The following is a 26,088-nucleotide window of genomic DNA, read 5'->3' as shown; positions in this document are numbered from 1 at the left end:
CAAGTAAGAAACCAGAAGTACCGTAGTGTTTCACTTATGATTTAAGATCGGGATTGGAATTCCTTTTTCTTTTACAGAACTGGAATGGTTTATGGAAGATTAGGTGCTTCTATTTAGTGGAGAACCAGTTCTACTCTGTCCTGGTATTCCAATTCAGACTTGAAGTGTATCAGCAGAAATTTGAGGAACTTCTTCACATTATCTTCTGAACTCATTTTATTTGTTCTATTTTGTAAAAATTAGCATCCTGGATTAAAAATAAGTTTCCAAACTTCAGGATAATCAGATATACTTTGCAGTGTTCTGGAGAATGTAATATGATTGAAAACTTAATTTATCTTTAATAATTATGTTCAGTTTTATGCAATGATTTATGATTAATAGCTATTTATTGTAGCCTATTATGATAACTGAAAAGATTATAAAACTATGATCCTCTTGTCAATATTAGTGTATTGCTCTTTACAAAGTATATGTTTAATAAATGAAATGTGACATCAGATTGTTTTCACACTGGAAGAATCATGAAGGTAGGGCTTTTAGTTAACACGCTACATGGGTTTGTTGGAAGATAAGCATGGCAGATTCTGATAGCGTTAGTCAGTTTCACATGGTTAAATACAAAGAGTAAAGCTTAAGCCTTAACTCCATTGCTTTATAGGAGCAATGGCAACTTCTCAAAATAGATTCATATGTCCTCAGATGTCCTTATTGCTAAAAGTAATGGGGAATAAAGTGCATGTACATATGTTTGATTTGCAGGGCAAAGTTTATAAATCCAGACTGGATTGCTCTCCATACATCACGTGGATATGAGAGTCAGGCACATAAGCTCTTCATGCGTGCAACAGGTAAAAGAGCAATAGGCATTGAGTGTAAAATTTGATTAAAATTTTTTTTGAACTGATGACAGTTTCTATTATTGTCCTTACTTTTATAGTTGTGTAACTAGAAATATGCATATATATGTATAATATGTGAGCAAATGTATATGTAAGCTAAAAAACGAAAGGGTAGAAACTAATAATTCTGGGTGCTTTACATTTACTATTATCTCTCTTAATAATTTGGACACGCAAATGAGGTAAATACTGTTGTTATCCTTACTTTAAGCTGAGGAAACTGAGGCCTAGTAAAGTGAGGCTAATATTAATAGCTCACCTGAAGTTGGTTAGCTCTAAATTAAAGTTTTATTTGTTTAGGCTGTTGCTTTAATAAATCCCTTTCACTTTTACAGTGAATTACAGCTGTATGTCATATATTGTATTGCTTTGCAGTGTTGCTAAATTAATCCTTACAACAAATGTTTATTGAGCATTTATTGTGTGCCGTTTAAAAGTTGAAAGTAATAAGCTTAAATTTCTTTAAAAGCTTTACAAGACTTAGGCTTTAATGCTAGCCTGGGTCTTTTCTTTAATTAGTCTAAATCTAGTCAGGGTTTCTTCTCTTTACTATTCATCAAGTCATGGAATATCAGGCCCAAGAGATAACCTGTATTGCCTGTCTTTCCCTCTCCCACACCACTCCCTCTTCCCAATGCTTTAATCCTTTTTGAACCACATACTCACCACATGATATTTAGCTTCTGAGCCAATACCTGTATCTGCAGGGAACTTACAGCCTTTAGAGACCCTATTCTATTTTCAGAGAGCCCCAGTCATTAGAAATTTCCTTCTTATATTGAACCTTCACTAGTCATTTTAGGTTCTGTTTCCTTGGGCTACATAGAACAAGTCCGATCCTTTATATATCTAACACCCTCCAGACATTTGAAGTCATCCCTTCTCGAGGTTGAACATTCGTAAATACTTTAGCTGTTTCTTAGACGACCAGTTTCTTGAATGTGATTATGGTTTTGAGGCCTCCGGTTGTGCTCCTTCAAATATGTTACAGTTTGTCAGTGTCATCTAAAATGTGGCATCTGGAGCTGAAAATAGGATTGCATGCATCTAACACTGACAGTTTACTATCACTTATCTTATTGTGCACAAATATATATGTGTGGTACAAGAAAAAAATAGGCTTTTTGGATAGCTATGTTGTACTGTTGAAGAACTTAATATATTAGTTTTTCTTTGTTCTAAAAGGACTGAACATTCAGAATTATGAATTGCTTTATTTTTTTCCCCACTTTTTTTCAGTTTCCTCCTCACCTGGACCTATCAAGCTCTTTGTAGGCATTAATTAGTAAAAATTTATGAATTTTTATAAATATTCACATTAAAAAAGATTCTCCTATGCATCTCCACATTTGAGGTATTGTTCACATCAGAAAATTTGGAGTATACAGATATTGAGGGGAAAATAAAAGTTTCCTTCCCTTGCTTTGAGTATTCTTAATTTTTATGTCCAAGTCAGAGCAAAGAGAGAACTGGTTTTAGATACAGCTAATTGATTTAATATGTGAATTTGTTAGAGAAAATTAAGAGACTCTAGTACTGTATCAGTTGAAGTTAGGCACAGGTGAAGGGAATGGAAAGTGCTCAACATGGAAAGGACTTGTCCAGCGTGGGTAGGAACCTCGTGTTAATAGAATTCCCACTCCGGGTTGGAGGAAGGCTGTTAATAGGTTATAGTAGACCCTGATGGACTCAACGCATAAAATCATTTGCTTGTTTTTTCAGTGTTAATTGCTGATTTGCTGATTTACATACCTGCAGTGGTTTTGTACTGCTGTTGTTTAAAAGAAATCTCAACTAAGAAAAAGGTATGTTTTGAAGTAACCTGACATTTCATCTCTGAAATGTTTTATTGCCTTAACTATTAAGTGTAGAGCTTAAGGAAGTCATGCTTTTGGGAATAGATAATAGGGAACAGTATATCTTCTGTCAATTTTCATTTAGAAACATTAACTTATCTTAGAGTAATTATTTTAATGTCCAAATATAGTAATAAGATGCACTGAATTTTAGAAGTTATATACTGCTGAATTGCACAGCATGCTAAATTTATTGCTTAACTGGTAAATCTGAATTTTGAGTTGGCTTGTGAGAATGACAACTGAAAGTCATTTTGAAAAGTTGCGATATATTCTCATATTCACAGTTAACAAATATGCTCTTTTTTTAAAAAAAATCAAACGGTTTGTGTTAGAATTTTATTTATTTATTATTTATTGGCTGCGTTGGGTCTTTGTTGCTGCGTGCAGGCTTTCTCTAGTTGCGGTGAGCGGGGGCTACTCTTCGTTGCAGTGTGCGGGCTTCTCATTGTGGTGGCTTCACTTTGTTGCAGAGCACGGGCTCTAGGTGTGCAGGCTCAGTAGTTGTGGCTCTTGGGCTCTAAGTGTGCAGGCTCAGTATAGTTGTGGCTCATGGGCTCAGCAGTTGTGGCTTGTGGGCTCTAGAGTGTAAGCTCGGGAGTTGTGGCGCACGGGCTTAGTTGCTCCGCAGCATGTGGGATCTTCCTGCACCAGGGCTCGAAGCCGTGTCCCCTGCACTGGCAGGCTGATTCTTAAACACTGAGCCACCACGGAAGTCCCATGACTATTCTCTTTGGTCATTTTATATAGATTAATCATTAGATTAATTTATCTGATTTATATATCTAAAAGTGCTTTCTCAGACAAACACCTTTTAGGGATTTTTTTCCTTTTTACTGAAGTATACTATGTCACTTCCATGAAGACTTTAGTGTTTAAAGAGTTGCTTTATAAAAATGGAGTATTTTGATAAATAGAAGGTAAGAGGGGAACATTTGCTACTGTGTTAAATGAAACTACACTTTTACCCGGTTTGATTCAAGTAACAGATTACTTTCTTATTTCACAATAATTTTCTTTACAGATTGCTAATGCATTATGCATATTGCTGTATCCAGGCCTTATTCTTATCGACTATGGACATTTTCAGTATCCTTTACTAATTTAGAAATGAAGTCAGATGCATATCATGAAATCTAGGCTCAGTTTGTATAATGTTGTCATCTAGTTATGTCTTATTTACTAGGGTTCTTGCTTATATAAACCATTTTTAAAATGGTAAAAGAATCTCTTCAGCAAGGGTTTAGTTGAAGGGTAAAGTACAAATTAAAAGTAGCAATGTTTTTTCACAACTGTTTGGATTGGGAACAGAATGTTGGTAACTGATCAGCTGTTCTGGAGCTAATTCTGAAAAGGTGAAACATTTTCTATCTTTTGTAAATGTTTTCTGCTGCTGACAAAAACAGTCTTCCAGTTTTTGAGTTTTAAAACAAAATGTTTCTCTAACAGATAGTGGTAGCTGGGAGCTTTAGGAAACTAAAATTGAATAAATCTATGTGGATTTTATGTGCGTAATTTTTGATACCTAAAATAAGGAACATTCAAATAAACAAATTATAGAGGAAAGTTGATAAAATCTGTACATGGCTCTCCAGTTTGTCTTCTAATGTATTAAATATTACTATCTGTCCCAAAGGAAAATAAATAATCCACACCATGATTGCTTAATTAATATTTTTTCCTTTTGGTGCCAATCTGTTTTACTTATAAAATTAAAATGTGTATCTGTCAAAGGACTTGCAAAAATATTCAAATAGGTAGTTACTTCCATCATATTTTTTATTCAGTCCTCTTTCCTAATTGAGACCTTTTTTTTGGCATTATAGGATCATGGCTTTTAGATAGTTTGATAATATCAAGAACACTGATAATAAAGAAAAGAAAAAAGTTGTTTACAAGTTTTTTTTTTTATTTTTTGCGGTACGCGGGCCTCTCACTGTTGTGGCCTCTCCCGTTGCGGAGCACAGGCTCCGGATGCGCAGGCTCAGCGGCCATGGCTCACGGGCCCAGCCGCTCCACGGCATGTGGGATCTTCCCGGACCGGGGCACGAAACCGTGTCCCCTGCATCGGCAGGCGGACTCCCAGCCACTGCGCCACCAGGGAAGCCCTACAAGATTTTTTTAATACTATGTTTACTTTGAAATATTCTCATACAGAGAAGTACACAAAATGTAAATGAATTGGCTATTACCTATGTCGAGAAATAGAACATTGCCAGTATCCAAAACCACACCTGTACGCATCCCAAGTAGTTCTCCCTCCTCCTTTCTCAAAGATAGCCACGTAACTGACTGCTAGTACTATAGTTTGGTTCTCCCCCTTTTTTGACCTTTCTATGAAAAAGACAACACAGGGCTTCCCTGGTGGCGCAGTGGTTGAGAGTCCGCCTGCCGATGCAGGGGACACGGGTTCGTGCCCCGGTCCGGGAAGATCCCACATGCCGCGGAGCGGCTGGGCCCGTGAGCCATGGCCGCTGAGCCTGCGCGTCCAGAGCCTGTGCTCCGCAACGGGAGAGTCCACAACAGTGAGAGGCCTGCGTACCGCAAAAAAAAAAAAAAAAAAAAAAGACAACACAGTAGGTATTCCTTTGTGCTTGGTTGTTTTGGTTCAACATTCTGTTTGTGAGTTATTCGTGTAGTTATATGTAGCTGTAGTTCGTTCTCTTTCATTGCTTTATAATATTCTATTGCATGAATACACATGATTTTATTAGATAGACATTGGAGTGTTTCCAGGTTTTGGCTATGATGACTATGTTGCTTTGACCTTTCTTGTAAATATCTCTTTGTACACATGTAAATATATTTCTTATGAGTGGAATTGCTGAATTATAGGGTGTGCACTTGCTTAATTTTAGATATTCCCATATGGTTTTTAAGCATGATCTACCAGTTAATACTCCTGTTAGCAATGGTGTAGGAGTCCCAGGTGTTCACCTTCACCAGTTGTCAGTTATTTTCCTTTTAACCATTCTGGTAAATTCGTAGTGGTATCTTCTCTGTGATTTGAATCAAACTCTGGAAGCTTTGGGGATTATGTCATTTTGTAGGGACACCTTTTTTTAACCACTGTTTACTTTACTTTCCTCATTTGTAAAATGGAGATGATATTAACCCTTACTTTTTAAGCTTTTTGAGAATTAAATGAATTCATATTTGTAAAGCATTTAAAGGAATACTTGGGAGGTACTAAGCACTACATAAGTATTTATCGCTATTACTAACTGTTACTGCTGCTGCTGCTTTTGTTGTTCCTATTTGTTACTTTTCGGGCTCTGAAGTTTTATAACGATTTGTTTGGGCAAAGGTATTTTTGACAGTTGTTTTGGAAACTATGGGTCATTCATTTTGAAGACTCATGTTCTTCAGTTCTGGGAAATTCTCATAAATTATTTTTTTTGATAATTCTCTCCCTTCTTTCTTGAGCTTATTAGACAGATATTAGATCTTTCAGCTCCATCTTGAGCATCTCTTTGTCATTTTGTTTTATAGTTTTGAAGATTGTCTTGCTTTATGAGTAACACTTCTATTAAATTTCATTTGTTCTGTTAAGCATTTAATATCTTAAATTTCAGTTTACTCTTTTTTTCCCGCACTGTTCCCTGAATTATTTCCATTCTTCTAGGGGTCAGTCTTTTCTCCTCTTCACTTTGGTCCTTTTGCTGTCATAGGTGTTCCTTATATGTCTATTTGATCCTGGTGTATTTATTCTAAGAATAAGGCAGAAGAGAAAGCTGCATGTGAGCTTTCTATACATTTGGTCCACTATAGGGTACATGGCAGGATTCTGGCCAGTACTCTGGGATCCTTAAATGTCACAATGTGGAGGAATTTGCACTATAGTGTTGACTTCTACACTAGTTGCTCAGATAGTTTATTCCATTTCTTTGGAGAAATATTCCTTCTTTTGTTCCTTCTTTTGTATTCCTCCTTTTAAACCTAAATGTTTTGGCTGCCAGATAATCTTTGCAAAGGAGTGAGGTGGGATTTGACATCTCCATCTAGGAGTTTTCAGTGCATCCTCTTGTTTTCTCTTCAACATACTCAAGCACTCCAACCTGCTTGTTTCCACAGTTCTCTGGGGCTTGTAGGGTGGATTGGCTCCTTGCTAGCCTGAGCTTCCTCTGTGTATTCACTGAGCTGTGGCTTCTTCTAGTTTATTTGTTGCCACTTCTCTGTCCTCTTTCCATCTTCTAGAAATGTGTTGAAATCTTCATCTCTTGTAATGCGTCTTCCTGTTCCCTTTATGGCTGTGAATTTATACTTAAAAAAATTCCCTATCATTTTAAGGGGGTCTCAGGAAGGAGAGGAGGTAAACATGAGTACTCAGCTCACCGGTTTCAACTGAAAATCTAGTTGTGATATTGTTTTCATATAAGTGTTATTAGTTTCTAATCAAGCACATATATTAATTTATATTATTGATGCATATTATAGAGGAAAAATAGTGATATCAGTAAGTTTGGTGTTTTTTTTTTTTTAACTTTTGGAGCATTGATTTCGGTATGTGTTATAGTAATATTGTGAAATAGCCTAGCAGAAAACAAAGCTATGTGTTAACTATTTAGAGCTCTTTTAAACCTAAACAAATCAGTTGCTCTGTTTAGTAGTAGATTTAATGTATTTGAAGGCACTACATATAATTTCAAATTTGTTTATCAATTCAATACTTTTCAGCTTTTATTTAGAAATCGTTTTCATTATAATGTATCATTACAAAATCACATAAGAAAAATGTTCTATAAAATGCAAAATCTATCTCTTTTAATTATTGAGATAATTCCTTGACACAGGAACATATATAATTCTGTGAGTCTTGGCTTTGCCTTGTGGGGTGTTCTTGGAGTATCTTACGACTGGGACCTGCTGGGGTCCCTGGCGTTTTGCTTAGCTATAAATTATAAGCAGATGGAACTTTACCACTCCTTGCCATTTTTTTGTTTTTTACTTGGCAAGTGTTTTAAGAAAGGCCTCAAAGGAAAAGGGTGAGTGTCTTTTAAACAACAGAATTCAAAAAATTACTTCAGATAATTTATTTGGCATACTTACCTTTGCCTTCTGGTGATTTCTCATTAATGTGTTGGTGGCTATGGAGTAAATGGAAAGAGAGATCAAGTCATGTTCTATATTATTGTATTTTAAATCTTCCTAACTAGAGAAATATTTTGACCGATGTATATTTACTGGAGGTAATGTGAATTGGCTTGTTAGAACATTGCTGTAGGATTTCATCCCTTTAGAGCATATTACATTATATACTTATTAGAAATACATCCCAATTTGACATTTTTCTTCATAGCTGCATAGGAATGGCATCTAAGTTAAATGTTAAGAAGGATGGTGATAGTCTTCTTGTTGGGGAATTGCACATCTTAATAGCTGTGAATTTCTTAACTCTGATTTAAGTAGACTCTCATCTTAAACCCGTATCGGTGGCATAGATTTTTACTATACATTTTTACTATGCATTACTATACATTTGCATTTATTATATTTATAGTAATGAGATGCAGATTGATTTCTCAGAATTACTAACCTCTCCCTATCTTACCAGTTCCCTTTGTTTTTGTTCTAGGTTTGTGTTGTTGATTAAACTGGCTTGTACTGTTGTGGCTTCCTTCATTCTCTGCTGGCTGCCATTCTTTACAGAAAGGGAACAAACCCTGCAAGTTCTAAGAAGACTCTTCCCAGTTGATCGTGGATTATTTGAGGCATGTTTAAAAACTTCTCTCGCTCCTTTCTGTTACAGTACCTTCCCTGTGACCTTTGGGGATTTCATGTAGAAGCACTTCAGCTGCTCTCCTGCAGTCATTCCTTGCCAGTTATTTAATCTGGTACATAAGCTGTAGCTCATCTGGCATTTTCCAGTACATTGTACAAATAGGTAATATTTATGTCATCCTGAGATCCATAATTCAGTTATACATTTTTCTAATGAATAGGGTTCATAATGAAAGACAGCATGAGAAGTTGCAGCTACAAAGGTAACAGCTTTGTGGGGTTTTTTTGGTTTATATTCTTTTTTTAGTCCTAGGAAATTATTTATTAAACTAATAATCATGTTTGCTTCAGAAAGATCTCATAATTCCTTATGAGGTATATAGCTTTCATCCATAGTAATTTTTAATGAGAATCATTCATTTCATTTCATTTAATGCCAGCTTAATCACTCTTGTTAAATTTTTATTGCATGGATAATTTGATTTAGAGTTAGTAATTAAATTAAACCATTTTTCTGAAACAAAAAGGTCTTTTAATAAAGTTAGACAGAGACAACATATTTATAGATAATTTGCTTTTGAATAAATATTTCTTTTAAAAAGAATTGGAAAAGCATATATATCTTTCTAGTTTTTGAGTATATGAAATGCTATAGAGTATCTTTCAGTGGATCTGTGGGAGGATGGAACCAGCATTTTGAAAGAGGCTAAGAAAGAATTTGGTGTTGTGAAGGAACAGAAATGTGTGCCGTGTATGTCAATGGGGATGATGATAGTGATAGTACTGATAATCATAAATAACCACTATTGCTATCACCACCACTTTCTTACTAGGTACCAGGCACTTCACATGTAATTTTATTTGATCCTTAACCATAGTGCTGAAGTAGCTGTTATACCCACTTTACAGATCAGAAAACTGAGGTCAGAGATTCATATAGCTTTTGCATGGCAGAGCTGTAATTTGAACTTTGAGAATTGTGCTCCTAACTTCTTTATATATCCTCTCACCTTAATACCTATATAAAGAAGAGTTTAGTTCTCCATGTAAGCTGCCTGGTTATTTGCCTTGCCTTCTTTTGGGTTGGCCAAAAAGTTTGTTCAGGGTTTTCCATAATATTTTACAGAAAAGCCAAACGAACTTTTTGGCTAACCTAGTATTTCAGAAATGGTATTTATCATGATAAGTATAAAAATGAGTGTCATACACTTTTGATGGTGCTGTTGGTTACCTTCACTCACTTGTTGCCCTCAAAATCTGAAGAGCAATTTCATTGGCCCGACAGAGGGAAGTAGGATGGTACAGTTGCCGGTGATAGTTACTTTCTTTTTATTTATTTGTTTTTAATTGGAGTATAATTGCTTTACAATGTTGTGTTAGTTTCTGTTGCACAATGAAGTGAGTCAGCTATATGTATACCTGTATCCCCTCCCTCTTGTACCTCTTTCCCACTCTCCCCACAATCCCACCTATCTGGGTCGTCACAGAGCACTGAGCTGAGCTTCCTGTGCTTTATAGCATATTCCCACTAGCTATCTGTTTTACCCATGGTAGTGTATATATGTCAATCCTAATCTCCCAATTTGTCCCTCCCCTTCCCCTCTGTGTCCACATGTCCATTCTCTATGTCTGTGTCTCTATTCCTGCCCTGCAAATAGTTTCATCTGTACCATTTTTCTAGATTCCACATATATGTGTTAATATACAGTATTTGTTTTTCTTTCTGGCTTACTTCACTCTGTATGACAGACTCTAGGTCCATCCACATCTTTACAAATGATGCAACTTCATTCCTTTTTATAGCTGAGTAATACTCCATTGTATATATGTATCTTCTTTATCCATTCATCTGTCATTGGATATTTAGGTTGTTTCCATGTCCTGGCTACTGTAAATAGTGCTGCAATGAACATTGGGGTACATGTGTTCTTTTTTTGCGGTACGTGGGCCTCTCACTGCTGGCGCCTCTCCCGTTGCAAAGCACAGGCTCCAGACACGCAGGCTCAGCGGCCATGGCTCACGGGCCCAGCCGCTCCGCGGCACATGTGTTCTTTTGAATTATGGTCTTCTCTGGGTATATGCCCAGTAGTGGGATTGCTGGGTCATATGGTAGTTCTACTTTTAGTTTTTTAAGGAACCTCCATACTGTTCTCCGCAGTGGCTGTATCAATTTACATTCCCACCAACAGTGCAAGAGGTTTCCCTTTTCTCCACACCCTCTCTAGCATTTACTGTTTTTAGGTTTCTTGATGATGGCCATTCTGACTGGTGTGAGGTGATAACCTCATTGTAGTTTTGATTTGCATTTCTGTAATAATTAGTGATGTTGAGCATCTTTTCATGTGCCTCTTGGCCATCTGTATGTCTTCTTTGGTGAAATGTCTGTTTAGGTCTTCTGCCCATTTTTTAATTGGGTTGTTTGTTTTTTTGATATTGAGCTCCATGAGCTGTTTGTATATTTTGGAGATTAGCTAATAGATTACTCTGATTTCAGGTGTGTGGTAAAATGGGTCAAACAATATGTGTTCTACATTAAATGAAGTAAAGATTTCTTAGAAACTAATTTCCAAAGATGAATAACTTCAGTATTTAGGAATAATGTGCTGCTCTTCGAAAAATATTAAGTATTTCTTGGGCGCATCTAAATTATGGTTGGCTAGATCACCTCCTATTGCGAAAAATGTGTGTGTATGTGTTCCTTAGAGAGTTTAATCAACTTAGTTATGAAATTGTGAACAAGTGCTTCTCATGACCCCAAAGTTTACCTATTTAGAAATTATGGGCTGTACTTCATGGAGTTTAATATTTCTTTCAATTATACTAGAATGTAAAACTAACAAATTTCTTTTAAGGATAAAGTAGCCAATATTTGGTGCACCTTCAGTGTCTTTCTGAAGATCAGGGATATTTTGCCACATCACATCCAGTTAATGATCAGGTAAGAGACACCAAGTTTGTATATAGTGTTTTATAAGCTACTCTAAAAGTGTCGTGGCAATACCTCATTTATCTGGCATCATAGGGAGTAAGGTAGTCTTCATTAGTGAATATTCCACATAATGTAAACTCATTGCTCTGTATAACAGAACTTTTTTATTTGAAACATTTTATGTGAAAGTTACTGTTACCTACTTCCGTCTTCCTTAAACAGTATATTAAACATGATTTAACATAACATTGAAGAGTCATAATTTTCAGCACTGTATCAGTCAGGGTCGACCAGAGAAGGAGAATGAGTAGGAGATCACTGTGTGTGTGTATGTGTGTGTGAATTTATTATGAGGAATTGGCTTATACAATTGTGGGGGACTGGCTAAGCAAACTGAATGCCAGTCCATAAGACAGACATTCAGGAGGGGCAATCTAGAGGGAAGGAAGAGCTGTACTGACCCCACTGCTGTTTGGAGTCTGATCTCAGGGAAGGCCTAAGCCTTTTAAAGGGCTTCCAGGTGATTCAGGCACCACCCAAGGCCACACCCTTTTGATTAACTTAAAATCAATTGAATAGGGACTTTAATTACATCTGCAGATCTCTTCACAGCAGCACCAACATTAGTGTTTGAATAACTGGGAGGTGTGTGTATGTGTGTGTGTGCTGCCTTTCTCTTTCCTCCAGTTCTTTTGGTTGGAGAGTATCCTTTGTAGCCCACCGTAACAGGAAGCAGACTAGTCGAGCTGAAGCCACAAAGCCTCCTCAAGTGGGAAAATTAGTTATTGTTTTGCATTATAATACTTGTTTTCAGGGCTTTCAAAGACTGTTTGCCTTGGTACTAAGTGGCTCCAGACTCCTCTGCTCGTTGAGTTCTTTTTTCCTCCTTGCCCATCAACCATCACAAGGAGAAGCTCTAGCAGCTTCCCACTCTCTTTCTAGCTTGTTCTTTCTGATTTGTCATGGGCTTGAAAATCAGATAATCAACTTTTGTGAAATTGAGGGCCAGAGAGGTTCTCTTGTGAGTAACTTTTATGAATGTTTGTGTTACAAATATAGCATTGTCTCTTTATACCTGGTTATGTTTTCTTGTTTGATAATTGACTTTTAACTATCTTTGTATCTTTTCCATAATTGATACTAAATACTAAAAAAACATAAGCAATATTTAGTTCTATAATATTTTGTTCTATTTTATATAATCATGTATATATTAAAGTGTGTACATATTTCAGTGTATGGATTTTATTAAAATGTTATTTGGTCTTGAATTTATTATTTAATACATAAAAAACTTTAATTTGAAATCAGCTTAAGTTGATAAGTAATGTGACCCTTACATTAAAAAATTGTTTCTTTGTTTTAGCTATATACCTTTATAAAGAAAACAAATGTCTAATTTTTATTAATTTTTTAGCTTTTGTTTTACATTTTTGAGCCTGCTTCCTGCATGTATAAAATTGACACTTCACCCCTCTCCCAGAGGATTCAGATTTACTCTGGTAAGTTTCTCATTACTTTAGATACTTAATTCTTGCTGCAATTGATCCTTTAAAAATACAGATAATTATTTTCCTGCTTTGAACAGGATTATTGGATTGAGACATAAGACATTCATTTATTTGGCAAACACTGAGTGTCTGACATACTTAGGTGCTGTTTTGCACTAGGCTGAGCAATCAGAATCTTTCAGTTTAATTCAACAACTATTTAATTTCTTTGTGGTGGTCAGTGAGGGAATACAAAGAAGAAAACAGTGGTGATAGACATGTTTAAATTATTATGCTCTAAAGCAGACGGTATTAAGTTCTGTCAGGTACAATGGAGTGCTGTGATAGTGTGGGAAAAGGAGATATTGCTTTGAGGGCAGATTTTAGCCTATTTCTTAAAGCAAGTGGGATCAGAGCCAAATTTTGAAAGCTGGGCAAGATTTGGAATAGGTGGTTATGTAACAGGAGAGTTCGAGACAGGAGGAAGAGCTTGAAGGTACAGATGTGGGAGGGGATAGGGAATGATCTGGGAACAGCTATTAACCAATGAAATTTGTGTAACTTTTACGTGGGTATGTGTGTGTTGAGGTTAGGAGAGGATATAGTGAGAGAGAAGAGTCAGAAAGAATCAAATTATGTAAGAGCTTGGATGCTGGGCTGAAAAATTTGGAGTCTGATTTGTGTGCTAGAGGAGCAAAAAAGATTTTGGAGAAGGAGCGGGAACAGATCTCTGTTTTAGGAACATGACTTGCATCAGTTGGAACATGGATCGGGTATATATTTTATATTTTAGGGTTTCTCTGCGTGGGTTTACAGATTCCTCCTGGTTGTATTTCTGTGGTATTTAGAATTTGTTCCTGTGTACCTTGGTCTATAAAATGACATTTAAAGGATATCCTTTTAAAATATCAAGAAGAGTTAGTTTATGAAAACAGTCAGTCTTAGTGGACTTATAAAGGGACAACCTTTTATTTTTTATTATTTAAAAAAAATTTTTGGCCATGCCACGCAGCTTGCGAGATCTTAGTTCCCCTCACCAGGGATTGAACCCAGGCCCTCGGCAGTGAAAGTACGGAGTCCTAATCACTGAACTGCCAGGAAATTCCCTAAAGGGACAACATTTTAGAAATTGGGGTTTCAATTCTGGGACTGCCACTTATTTATATTGCATTCTAAAAACAAGCCAGAACAGAGCATGTCAGTCAAATATTTCAAAAGTGCTTATCGGTTCCACAGTGCAAAAAGATTCATGTTCCTCTTTTTTAAAGTTACCTTTTTATTGATGATGTCTGTTGTTTCATTCTGTGAATGAACTCTGAGCATAGTAAGTCATCTATAGTTAATATTCTGTAGAATGTTTAGAATAGGAGGGATGTGGTTAGTAATATTTTGACGTCTTCAGTAGCCCTAACTTGAAATATTTGCAAGCTTATGTAAAATGGTTATTTATCATGCTAAATAAAGGTATATTTCAAAGATGATGGAATGGAATTTCAGAGTTTCGGTAACTAGCAGTGTTAGAGATGATTACTTTTAGGATTCTAAAGCAGAAAAAGCATTTTCTTTCTCTTAACTTCCTAATTTTATTTAGTTTGTTGTGTTTTAATACCAGACATTGTGTTTAAAAAATAGAAAAGACATATTAATGACTTATTTTTGTTGATAATGTTTTAAATTCTTATTGAATACTTCTGAGAGCTTTAAAACATTTCCCATTGTAATTATTTTAAAGTTTTTTTTTCCTTTCAATTTAGATTGAATTATTTCTTAATATAGGTCTATAATTAAGGTAATTGATAGTATGAATACTAATATATCTATAGCAGCAAAGTTACTTTTATCTATATCTTTTCAAGTAGTATTTATTAAGTGCCCTCTAATGTGTCAGGTCCTCTTCTAGGAATTGGCATATAAATGAATGACAGCTAATATCCCTGCTCTCTTAATTGGGGGACATTCATGCTAGTGGCAGGAGAAGAACAATAAACAAAATAAATCCGTTAACAGGAAAATATCTGGGAGTGATGAGGATTATGAAGAAAATAGTATTATGTGAAAAGAGGGCTGGTGGGGTTTGGTTAGGGGGGTACTACTTCAGATTGAGTAAGGGAAAGCCTCTCTAGGGAAGTGACATTTCATCCTGGAACTGAATGATTGATTGATCAGAAGGAACCAATTACAAGAAGATTTGGGCTCTGACTTGACAAAAGCAAGTTTTTTCTCCAGGCAGGAACACATTTGGCATGTTCAAAGCATTAAAGGGACAAATATGAAGTGGCTGGTGTGAAATGAGTGAGGGAGACAGTAAGAAAGACTGGAAGAGGAAGGCGGGACCCAGATTATGTAGGAGTTTGGATTTTATTCTAAGTGTAATGGGAAGCTATTGGAGGATTTTAAACAGGGAAATTACATGATCTGATATGGTGGCTAAATGGAGAATGGATTGTCGGGGGCAGGAGCGTTACCAGTTGGGAGGTTATTGCAGTGGCCCAGCAGAAAGGTGGGCGTGGCTTAGACCACTCCTCTGCCACCATCAGCAGAGGGGAGTGGAGAGAAGTCAGTGGATATTGTATTTGGGAGACGGTGTAGATAGGGTTTGCTGATGGATTGGATGTATAGCATGTACAAGATAGTGATCCAGGTTTTTTGTTTGAGCAACTAACTAGATTGGATGTATATAGATAAATGTCTAATATGCAGAATATAAACTCCTGAAAATAGATCTAAGTCATTATTAATTTAAAATCCCAAATAGCAAGTGATTACTTTATAGAACATTGAATATATTTTATTGAAGTGCACATTTTAAAAACACTAAAATGGATTTACTTTGCCAGTTTTAGATTTTGACTTACTTGTCCTTCATGCTTTTTAATTTAAATTGTCAGAGTTTCCAAGGGAGGATGAAGGTATGATTGTCGTGTCTGGATTATATAGTAGTTTTGTTATTAATAACTGAGACTCAATGAACTTGTTGTAGATGGTTAGGTATAGCCTTATAATAATTATTTTTCAAAATATTTTGATTATTAAATTTGAATAAAATATTATGCACATTAGAGTTGTGTATATATTTTCCTTCTAGCTACAAGCTATATTAAACTTTAAAATTTTACTTGAAATGATTTTTAGTCAGATTCATAATTAAATTGATATTATATTTTGTAAGTTGTTATATCTGATTTTGTCCCCTTTTTCCTTAAGGTTAGCTGTGCACTGTCATTCTTTCTATTTTCTTTCCAAGTACATGAAAAGTCCATTCTTTTGGTATCATTGTAAGTAAAAATGTTTCAAGTATATTTTATTTGTTTATTGTGATGTGTTTATAATATGTAAATAGATTTATTACTTACATTTAATCACCTAAGTGCAAATCAAAACTATGCAAATGTTACATAATTTCATAAAATTATTTCATAAAATCACATGTTTTCCAGAATGATGATCTCTTACAATTTTACTTCTTTATGATATATTTTAAACTGATGAAATTTTATGGAATAATTTCTGATATCTTATTTCTTCCTATTTTTTTCATTTATATTTTCTATATGCTAATAAAAACTGTCTTCCAAAGAGGCTCTACTTAGGTTGGAGCCTGTGTGTCTTCTTTGCCTTTTTCATTTCATTCATTTCCACATCTATTCAATGGCCTGTTCTCTCCATCAACCTCTTTAGAGGCTTTTATATGTTGCCTCCTTTTTAGTTCTTCTGTCAAAACCTTTGTTTAGACCCTATTGGCAATCCCTAACCACACTCCTTTTTTTTAGGAGCATTAAAATTTTTTCCTGTTCTTCATAGAAATTGAGTGGCAGTTGGGGGTATATTATCCCAATATTAAAATAGTATTTGCCCAGAACACATTGGAATACTTGAATCCTGCCCAAGATCAGTCCCACCCATGCCTGCCACACCCCTCACCCTGTGTTTGCTAGGTTCCTGTGGAAGATGCATGTATGAAATGACTAATGACAAATGGAAGGGTGTATTGCTTTTATTAGGTGGAGCTTTGAACTAAAACCTTAGTGCAGAGCTTTATAGTAGGTGGGGCTGGCCTATGGGGAAGCCTTCTTTCCTCCGAAAAAAATAGTCTCGTACCATTGCAGACTGGGAGGGCAGCTTAATTTCATCCCCTGAAGTCTAAACTTGAGTTAGATCTGACCACTGTTATGTGAGGCTAGGCTGACCCTATGCAAATCCCTAGTGCCAGGGGATGGAACTGTGGAGAGGTATTGCTTTCAAACATGTATAATCTTCCCCAGGATTCCTACTCCAGAGAAAGGAGCTCGATCAGTGAGTGACCTATAATCTGACCATTCAGATTAGCTCGTGGGCCCTGAATTTCTGGAAGTTCATACTCTACAACTGTACCTAGATTATTCATAACAGTGCATGACTTTAATATAATTTTGATCAAATATTTTAAAGTTCCTCTTGACCTGGTTCCAGCTAAGCTATCATTAAACAAATATTTCACCCAATAAATATTTATTGAGGGCCTACTATTTGCCAGATACTGTTCTATGCACCTGGGATATATCTGTGAACAAAACAGACAAAAATCCCTACTTTCTTAGCTTTCATTCTCAAGATCAGACACTAATAATTAAATAAAAATAAGAAATTAAATAATGTGTTAGCAGGTAATAAAAGTCATGAAGGATACATAAAAGAGGATAAGGGAAGTTGGGAGTACTGGAGCTGGGGTTACAGGAGTAAGTGCAGGTTGCAGTTTTAAACAAGGATGTCAAGGTAGGCCTTGTTGAGGAGATACTTGAGTGGACTGGAGGAGGTGAGGGTTAGCCAAGTAGATATCTGGGAGAATAACATTCTAGACAGCCAGTGCCAAGGCCCTAAGATGGGAGTATGACTGATATGTTTAGGGAACAACAGAATGGCCAGTGTGGCCAGAGTGCAGTGGTCAATGTAGGAAGTAATAGGAGGTGAAGTTAAAGAGGTAACAGGCATGTAAATTATATAGGATCTTGTAGGCCATATTGGGAACTTTGGCTTTTATTCTGAAGGAAACGGGGAGCCATGGAAGGATTTTGAGGAAGACGCATGATCTGACTTGATGTATTTTTTTTTTTGTTTGTTTATTTTTTATTTTTGGCTGCGTTGGGTCTTTGTTGCTGCACACAGGATTTCTCTCTAGTTGCAGCGAGCAGGGGCTACTCTTTGTTGCGGTGCATGGACTTCTCATTAAGGTGGCTTCTCTTTGTTGCAGAGCACGGGCTCCAGGGTGCGCGGGCTTCAGTAGTTGTGTCACGTGGGCTCAGTAGTTGTGGCGTGCGGGCTTAGTAGCTCCACAGCATGTGGGATCTTCCTGGACCAGGGATTGAAACGTGTGTCCCCTGCATTGGCAGGCGGATTCTGAACCACTGCACCACCAAGGAAGTCCCGTGACTTGATGTTTTAAAAGGATCACTTTGCTTATCAAATTATCCATGTTAAATATGTATAGTTAATTGTATATCAGTTATACCTCAATAAAGCTGTTAAAAAATAAAATGATCATTCTGGTGGCAGGTCAAGAACAGATTGTACAGAGCAAGGGTAGAAAACACAGAGACCATTTAGAAGGCAATCACCATTATCCAGGTTGAGAGATGGTGGCGATGGGGACCAAGATCGTAATAGTGGAAGAGGTGAGAAGTGGTCACTAGAGCCTGAATGTTTCCCAATGATTTGGATACAGCATGTGAGAGAAAGAGAAAAATCAAAGGTGTGTTCATGGATTTTGGCCTGGAACGGGAAGGATGGAGTGGCCATTGACTGAAATGGGGAAGACTGCAAGTGGAGCAGGATTACACTAGATGTGAACAAGGTGGGAGGTTCCCAAGTTCAGTGTTGGACGTGTCTTTGGACATCAAGTGGAGGTGTTGAGTTAGTATTTAAATACAAGTCTGGGTTGGATATATGAGTGGAGTCCAGAGAGAGACTGAGCCAGAGACATAAAATTAGTAATTTCTCAGTAGAGATGACATTTAAAGTCATGAGACTAGATGAGATAACCAAGGAAGTGAGTATAGACAGAGAAGAATACCAGAGACTGAGTTCTGGGCCACACAATATTAAGAGGCGGGCTTCCCTGGTGGTGCAGTGGTTGAGAGTCCACCTGCCGATACAGGGGACACGGGTTCGTGCCCCGGTCCGGGAGGATCCCACATGCTGCGGAGTGGCTGGGCCCGTGAGCCATGGCCCCTGAGCCTGTGTGTCCGGAGCCTGTGCTCCGCAATGGGAGAGGCCACCACAGTGAGAGGCCCGCATAACGCAAAAAAAAAAAAAAAAAAAAAGGAAAAAAAAAAAGAAAAGGCAACCTGTGGAATGGCAGAAAATATTTGTAAATCATGTATCTGATAAAGGGTTAATTATCCAAAATATATAATGAACTTACACAACTCAGTAGTAGAAAAAACAAATAATCCAAAGGACCTGAATAGATATTTTTCTAAAGAAGGCATACAGATGGCCAACAGGTACATGAGAAGGTGCTCAACATCACTAATCATTGGGGAAATGCAAATCAAAACCACAGTGAGATATCACCTCACACCTGTTAGAATGGCTCTTATCAAAAGGACAAGAGGGACTTCCCTGGTGGTGCAGTGGTTAAGAATCTGCCTGCCAATACAGAGGACATGGGTTCAAGCGCTGATCTGAGAAGATCCCACATGCCACGGAGCAACTAAGCCCGTGCGCCACAACTACTAAGCCTGTGCTCTAGAGCCTGTGAGCCACAACTGCTGAGCCCAAGTGCCACAGCTACTGAAGCCTGCATGCCTAAAGCCCGTGCTCTGCAACAAGAGAAGCCACCGCAATGAGAAGCCCGCATACCGCAACGAAGAGTAGCCCCCACTCGCGCAACTAGAGAAAGCCCACACACAGCAACAAAGACCCAACGCAGCCAAAAATCAATCAATCAATCAATAAATTTATAAAAAAAAAAGACAAGAGATAACAAGTGCTGATGAGGATGTGGAGAAAAGAGAACCCTGTGCACTACTGGTGGGAATGTAAATTGGCGCAGTCACTATGGAAAACAGTATGGAGGTTTTTCAGAAAATTAAAAATAGAGCTACCATATGACCCAGCAATGTTTCTGAAGTAAATGAAATTACTGTCTTGAAGAGACATCTTTACCCCCTAGTTCTTCACAGCATTACTTGCAACAGCTGAGACATGGAAACATGGAAGTGCCTGTCAACAGATGAATACAGAAAGTGGCGTATTACTCCCCCCTCCAACACACACAAAGGAATATGATTCAGCCATAGAAAAGGAAGGAAATCCTGGGGACTTCCTTCCTCCAGTGGTTAAGACTCCACGGTTCCACTGCAGGGGGCACAGTTCCAATCCCTGGTTGGGGAAGCAAGATCCCACTGCCATGCTGTGGCGCGGCCAAAGAAAAAAAATGGAAGGACATTTGCAACAACATGGATGAACCTTGAGGGCATTATGCTAAATGAAGTAAGTCAGACAGAGAGAAAGACAAATACTGTATGAGCTCACTTAAATGAGGAATGTTAAGACATAGAAGCATCGAAACTAAACTCACAGGAACAGAGTAAGTTGGTGGTTGCCTGAGTTGGGGTGGCGGGGAAATGGGTGAAGGTGGTTAAAGAGTACAAACTTACAGTTATGAGATGAATAAGTTCTGGGGATCTAATGTGCAGCATACACTGTAGCTGGCTGTAGTTAGCAAAAGTTAACAAGTCCCCTACATACGAACCTTCAAGTTGCGAACTTTCAAGGATGCGAATGTGCATTCCTTCAGCGTCACGTGTGAGTGAAATTGCAGCTTGCCCTCTGTCTCCTGTTGCTGACGATCCTTCAGCTCTACCATCTCCCACCTTTTCTCCCTCCTCCAGTCAGTAACTCTTCTTGCCTGTTCACTCGATGCCAGCCCCTGGATGCCGGCTGTTGTACTGTACTACTGTACTTTTCAAGGTACTGTACTGTAAGATTAAAAATATTTTCCTTATTTTTTGTGTTTTTTTAATGTATTATTTGTGTGAAAAGTATTATAAACCTATTATAGTATGGTACTATATAGCCGATTGTGTTAGTTGGGTACCTAGGCTAACTTTGTTGGACCTAACAAACAAATCGGACTACAAACGCGCTCTCACTGTGGAACTTGTTCGTATGTAGGGGACTTACTGTATTGTATACTTGAAAGTTGCCAGGAGAGTAGATCTTAAAAGTTGTCACCACAGACACACACAAGGGCACACACACACACAAAAGGTAACTTTAAGTTGATGGATGTGTTAATGAACCTTATTGTGGTAATCATTTTGCAATATATACCTATATCATCACATTGTACACTTTGTTCACATTGTGCAATGTTATACGTCAGTTACATCTCAATAAAACTGGGGAAAAAAGGACATGATGTGATCAGTTGTATCAGATGCTGTTAATAGGTCAAATAAGATGAGGGTTAAGAATAGACTATTTGCCATAGTGAAATGGAAGTCACTGATGAAAAGTGACTTTTCTAGGTCACTTAGAAAAGGCTAGTGTTGGTAGAGTGATGCAGGGAAGAGCCTGACTGGGGTGGGTTTAAGACATAATGAGAAGAGAAGAATTGAAGATAAGTATAGATGATTCTTTAAAATATATATATATATATATATATATTTAAGTATATTATATATATATATAAAATGGTGAAATACACTATTAGTACATTCACAATGTTGTATAACCACCACCACTGTCTACTTACAGAATATTTTCGTCACCCTAGAAGGAAACCCCGTACCCAGTAAGCAGTCATTCCCCGTTCTCCCCTTCCCCTAATCCTTGTAACCACTAATCTACTTTGTCTCTGTGGATTTGCCTGATTTGGATATTTCATATAAATGGACTCATAAAATATGTGGCCTTTTGTTTCTGACCTGTTTCACTTAGCATAATATTTTCAGAGTTCATCCATGTTGTACTATGTATTGGTACTTCATTTTTATGCCTGAATAATATTGCATCATATGGATATACTACATTTTGTTTGTCCATGCATCAGTTGATGGACATTTTGAGTTGTTTTCACCTTTTGGCTATTGGGAATAGTGCCACTATGAACATTCATGTATACGTTTTTGTTTGAACACTTGTTTTCAGTTCTCTTGGGTCTCCAGGAGTGGAATTTCTGGGTCATATAATAATTCTGTAAACTTACTGTGGAACCACCAAACTAATTTCCACAGTAGCTATCCCATTTTATATTGTCACCAGTAATTATAAGTGTTCCAATTTCTCTGCATCCTTGTCAGCACTTGTTATTGTCTGTTATTGTTTTTGCCATCCTAGTAGGTGTGAAGTAGTATCTCATTCTGGTTCTCATTTGCGTTTCTCTAAAGACTAATGATGTTGAGCATCTTTTTATGTCCTTGTTGGCAATATGTATATCTTCTTCAGAGAAATGCCTAATACTTAAATCCTTTGTCCAATTTTTAAGTGGTTGTTTCTCTTTCTTGTTGAGTTTTAGAAGTTCTTTATATATTCTGAATATTAAACCTTTATCAGATATATGATTAACAAATACTTTCTTCCATTCTTTGGATTTTCTTGATAGTGTTCTTTGATGCACAGAATTTTTAATTTGATGAAATCCAATTTATTCTTTCTTTTGTTGCTTGTGCTTTTGATGTTGTATCTAACAAACTATTGCCAAATCCAAGGTAATATTTACCCTCATATTTCTTCTAAGAACTTATGGATTTAACTCTTATATTTAGGTTTTTGATCCATTTTGAGTTGTTTTGTATATGGTGTGAGATAGGTAGGCAGTTCTTTAGATGAGTTTTGCCAAAAAGGAGAGCAGAGAAATTAAGCAATAACTGGTAGAGAAAGTGGGGTCAAAGAGGTTTGTTATTTGTTTTCAGATAGGAGAGATAATGGCATGGGAATGGTCAGTAAGAGGGAACATTGATGATACAGGAGAGGTAAGAGTTGCTGGAGCAGTGTCCTTCAGAGACAGAGGTGGAGTAGGATCTAGAGCACAAATGGAAGGATTGGCTGTGGACAGATGCATGAATCATTCATCTTAATAAAAAGAGGGAACACACTGTATCAGTACAGATGCTGGGAAGAGAGTAGATGTGATGGTGACATCTGTGAAAGTTCTCTTTTAATTGCTTTAGTTTTCTTATTGAAATGGAGGACAAAGTCATTAGGAAAGAGTGGGTTAGAGCTGTTCGGAATATGAGAAGAGAGGAGAAGGTGGAATTATCTTTGTAAGGAGACACAGAGTATGAACAGACTAGGGAAATATATACTAATTGCTGGACACTTGAATATCATGATCATGTATTTAAAGTGAGAATAGTTAGTGCGGGTAAATGTTTTCCTCCAGAGCAGTTGCTCAGTAAGGCCAGAGTAAGTGCAGGTGGAGAGTTGGGTATTTCCAGGTTTATGGTTTTGTCTAGTGAGGATAACTCATTTGCTTGGGATTTGAGATTGAATACATGGGAGTGATTATGATTGATCTTAGAATTTAACCTGGGTAAGAAGGGAAAAGGCCATTAAAATAGGCAAAGTGAAAATGTGCTAGGAACAGTGGATCGAAGGTCTTGGGGGGGATTGTTGGAGTACTGAAAAGGTAGGAGATAGTAGTCAGAATGCAACTGATGAGTTGTGATTATGGAGGGCTTACAGTCTAGCATATTACCCTAAGTGCAGGACTGAAGATGAGATCACTAGAAGAGAAGAGTTCCAGCAAATGAGAGGTCTGGGTGTTGGAAGATCATCTATGTGTACGTTAAAATTGCCAAGAATTGAGATGAGTAGGGTTGTAGACAGTGACAGTGTGTAAGAAGTTGAAATTATTGAGTAATGAGTGAAGTGATCCTTGAGGCTGGTGGATGATAACAAAGATGAGGAATAATAGGGGATATACAGCCAGATGACAGGAGATTCAAAGCTGGAAATTGTTAAGGTGGGGAGAGGGAGAGTAGTGTGGAAGTACTGATGAAGAGCAAAGAGGTTATGTCCCTTCTCAGGGCCTTTAAATTGTTTGAAGGCTGTGGAAACAATAGCAGAACAGGCACAATGGACAGGGCAGAGGGGCAGCATTTTCCTTAGCGGGAGAGAACCAGGATTTGTTTTGAACAAGGTGGTGAAAGGAAGGGTTCAGAGAAGAGGTTGAGGTTGTAGGCGATTTTGCAGCTTGATTATAAATATTAAGTACCTAGAAGTTAAGGGCTGAGTTACATTCATCACTGCATTCCTTTCAGAGCAGTGCTTTTACATACTACATTTTCAATAAATGCTTATGTTCAGTAAATGAATACCGAATGATTAAGTGGGAAAGAATTAAGACCTAGAAACAGAAAATAATGTTTATTGAACACCTACTGTGTGCTTGTAATTAACAAAAATACATTCCAATTATAAAAGCATAAAGCAATGAAATTGAAAGTCCTCTAGTATTTTCTTTTAGTGCAGTAGTTTTCAATCAGTTTATAAACCTAGGCCTCCCATCTCGTACTCTAGCTGACATGAGGAAGAGTCATCCTTCTAAGAAAGGAGAATACTTAAACCTTTTAAAATAAGGAGACCAATAATAATAACAACAAAAATAATTATTCAACAACTACCACCATTTTATTCTTGTTTTACTAAAAAATAAACACTAGATAATACTCACAGAAGAGTTCTTTCAACTACTTAACAATCCAAGGTATTGTTATTATTTCCATTTACACATAAGAAAAAGGTTAAATTAATCATTTGTTCAAAGTCAAACAGTAAGTAAGTGGCAGGGATGGGACTAGGTAGGACTTAAGTCTTCTGACTAGACCCTTCTTTTGGAGCATTGCCACAGTTGAATCCAGAAGGTAATGCAACCTGGGGTAGTACCAAGGAGGTCACAGAGCTTGGACCTATGACCCTACACAGCTTTCTGATAAAGCCAGTGGTTCCATCTACTGGTGTTATGCTTCCTCTTCCTACACTATTGTTCTTTTCATGTAGCCTCTTCCTACTCATTTTGTCCTTTTTTCTTTTATTCTACCATCATCAACCGTTTATAATTCTTCCTTGCCTCTGTTGTCCTCTCTGCAGTGGCAGATGATGATCCTGTCTTTTAGTTTTTAACTTAGCTGAGCATTATGTCATATGGAAGATCATAAAAAAGAAGTTTGAAAACCACTGTACCAAGTAGGATATTCATGTTTACCAAGTAGGATGAAATATGTGAAAAAGCTCTTTTTCTCTGAATGTTCAGTTCTGTTTGATCCTTTCTTTGAGCTGCGTTTGTATGATAGGGAAAAAATGTTTCATTAATGGATACTGGAAGTTTTCCAGTTATTATGAGGAGTTGACACCTTCTCTGTGTCTAGATTCATTTAGTTGGCATTGATAGTTATAAAAAACTGAATCAGTAGTCCCTATGGAGTATTTTGTGTGTGTGTGTGTGTGTGTGTATGTGTGTTTTTCTTACTACCTCAAAAATCAGACAGGTAAAATGTATTCATATTTTTACATGTAAGCACTGAAATTATATTCTCTAAGATTAACATATTTTTCTTTGTCATTTTAGACCAGTCTGCTTAGTTTTAAGGGAAATTCCTTTTATGTCTACTTGGTTTTTACTTGTGTCAACATTTAGGTGAGTCAAACCAATTTCCAGTATAATATTTTCAGTGTAGTACTTATAAACTCATTTAAAACTTTTTTACAAAGTGATTATGGTTTGAATTGACAATTCTCTTTTTAACGTTTTTTCTGTTTTCCCATATAGTATGCTGCCTCTTCTATTGAAGGATGAACTCCTAATGCCCTCAGTTGTGACAGTGATAGCATTTTTCATAGCTTGTGCAACCTCCTTTTCAATATTTGAAAAGACTTCTGAAGAAGAACTGCAGTTGAAATCCTTTTCCATTTCTGTTAGGAAATATTTTCCATGTTTTACATTTCTTCCCAGAATTATACAACATTTGGTAAGTTGTTCAGTTTTTAAGATACTATTTTAAAAAAGTTATTATAATATCTTTTTTCTTTTATAGCATTTTTGAGATATAATTCCCATAAAATTCACCCATTTAAAGCATGCAACTCCGTGTTTTAAGTATGTACACAGAGTTTTACAACCATCCTCCTAACCTAGTTTTAGATTATTTTCCATCACCCCAAAAAGAAACCCTGTGTCCTTTAGCAGTCATTTCCCATTCCACCCT

At 36.9% G+C, this 26,088-nt stretch overlaps 1 protein-coding gene across 10 annotated transcripts in view; it reads left to right on the top strand.

The window, feature by feature from the left end:
- ALG6 (ALG6 alpha-1,3-glucosyltransferase) overlaps positions 1-26,088 on the top strand; it is a 72,593-nt gene that overhangs the window by 26,846 nt on the left and 19,659 nt on the right. For 8 of the 10 annotated variants that reach the window (XM_073788879.1, XM_073788880.1, XM_073788902.1 and 5 more), the window contains 10 exons: positions 763-851; positions 2,625-2,707; positions 3,783-3,847; positions 7,558-7,743; positions 8,334-8,469; positions 11,332-11,417; positions 12,826-12,910; positions 16,103-16,173; positions 25,452-25,520; positions 25,653-25,851. In XM_073788879.1, the coding sequence (XP_073644980.1) occupies positions 763-851; positions 2,625-2,707; positions 3,783-3,847; positions 7,558-7,743; positions 8,334-8,469; positions 11,332-11,417; positions 12,826-12,910; positions 16,103-16,173; positions 25,452-25,520; positions 25,653-25,851 (1,069 nt within the window). Of the gene's footprint in view, positions 1-762; positions 852-2,624; positions 2,708-3,782; positions 3,848-7,557; positions 7,744-8,333; positions 8,470-11,331; positions 11,418-12,825; positions 12,911-16,102; positions 16,174-25,451; positions 25,521-25,652; positions 25,852-26,088 lie in introns of those variants that run through there. The other 2 variants (XM_073788916.1, XM_019919664.3) reach the window with 2 other exon arrangements.

This window comes from Tursiops truncatus, chromosome 1 (genome assembly GCF_011762595.2).
Source record: "Tursiops truncatus isolate mTurTru1 chromosome 1, mTurTru1.mat.Y, whole genome shotgun sequence".
Taxonomy (NCBI): Eukaryota; Metazoa; Chordata; class Mammalia; order Artiodactyla; family Delphinidae; genus Tursiops; species Tursiops truncatus.
The sequence above is the reverse complement of the archived record's forward strand: the minus strand, read 5'-3'. Positions and strand labels throughout refer to the sequence as shown.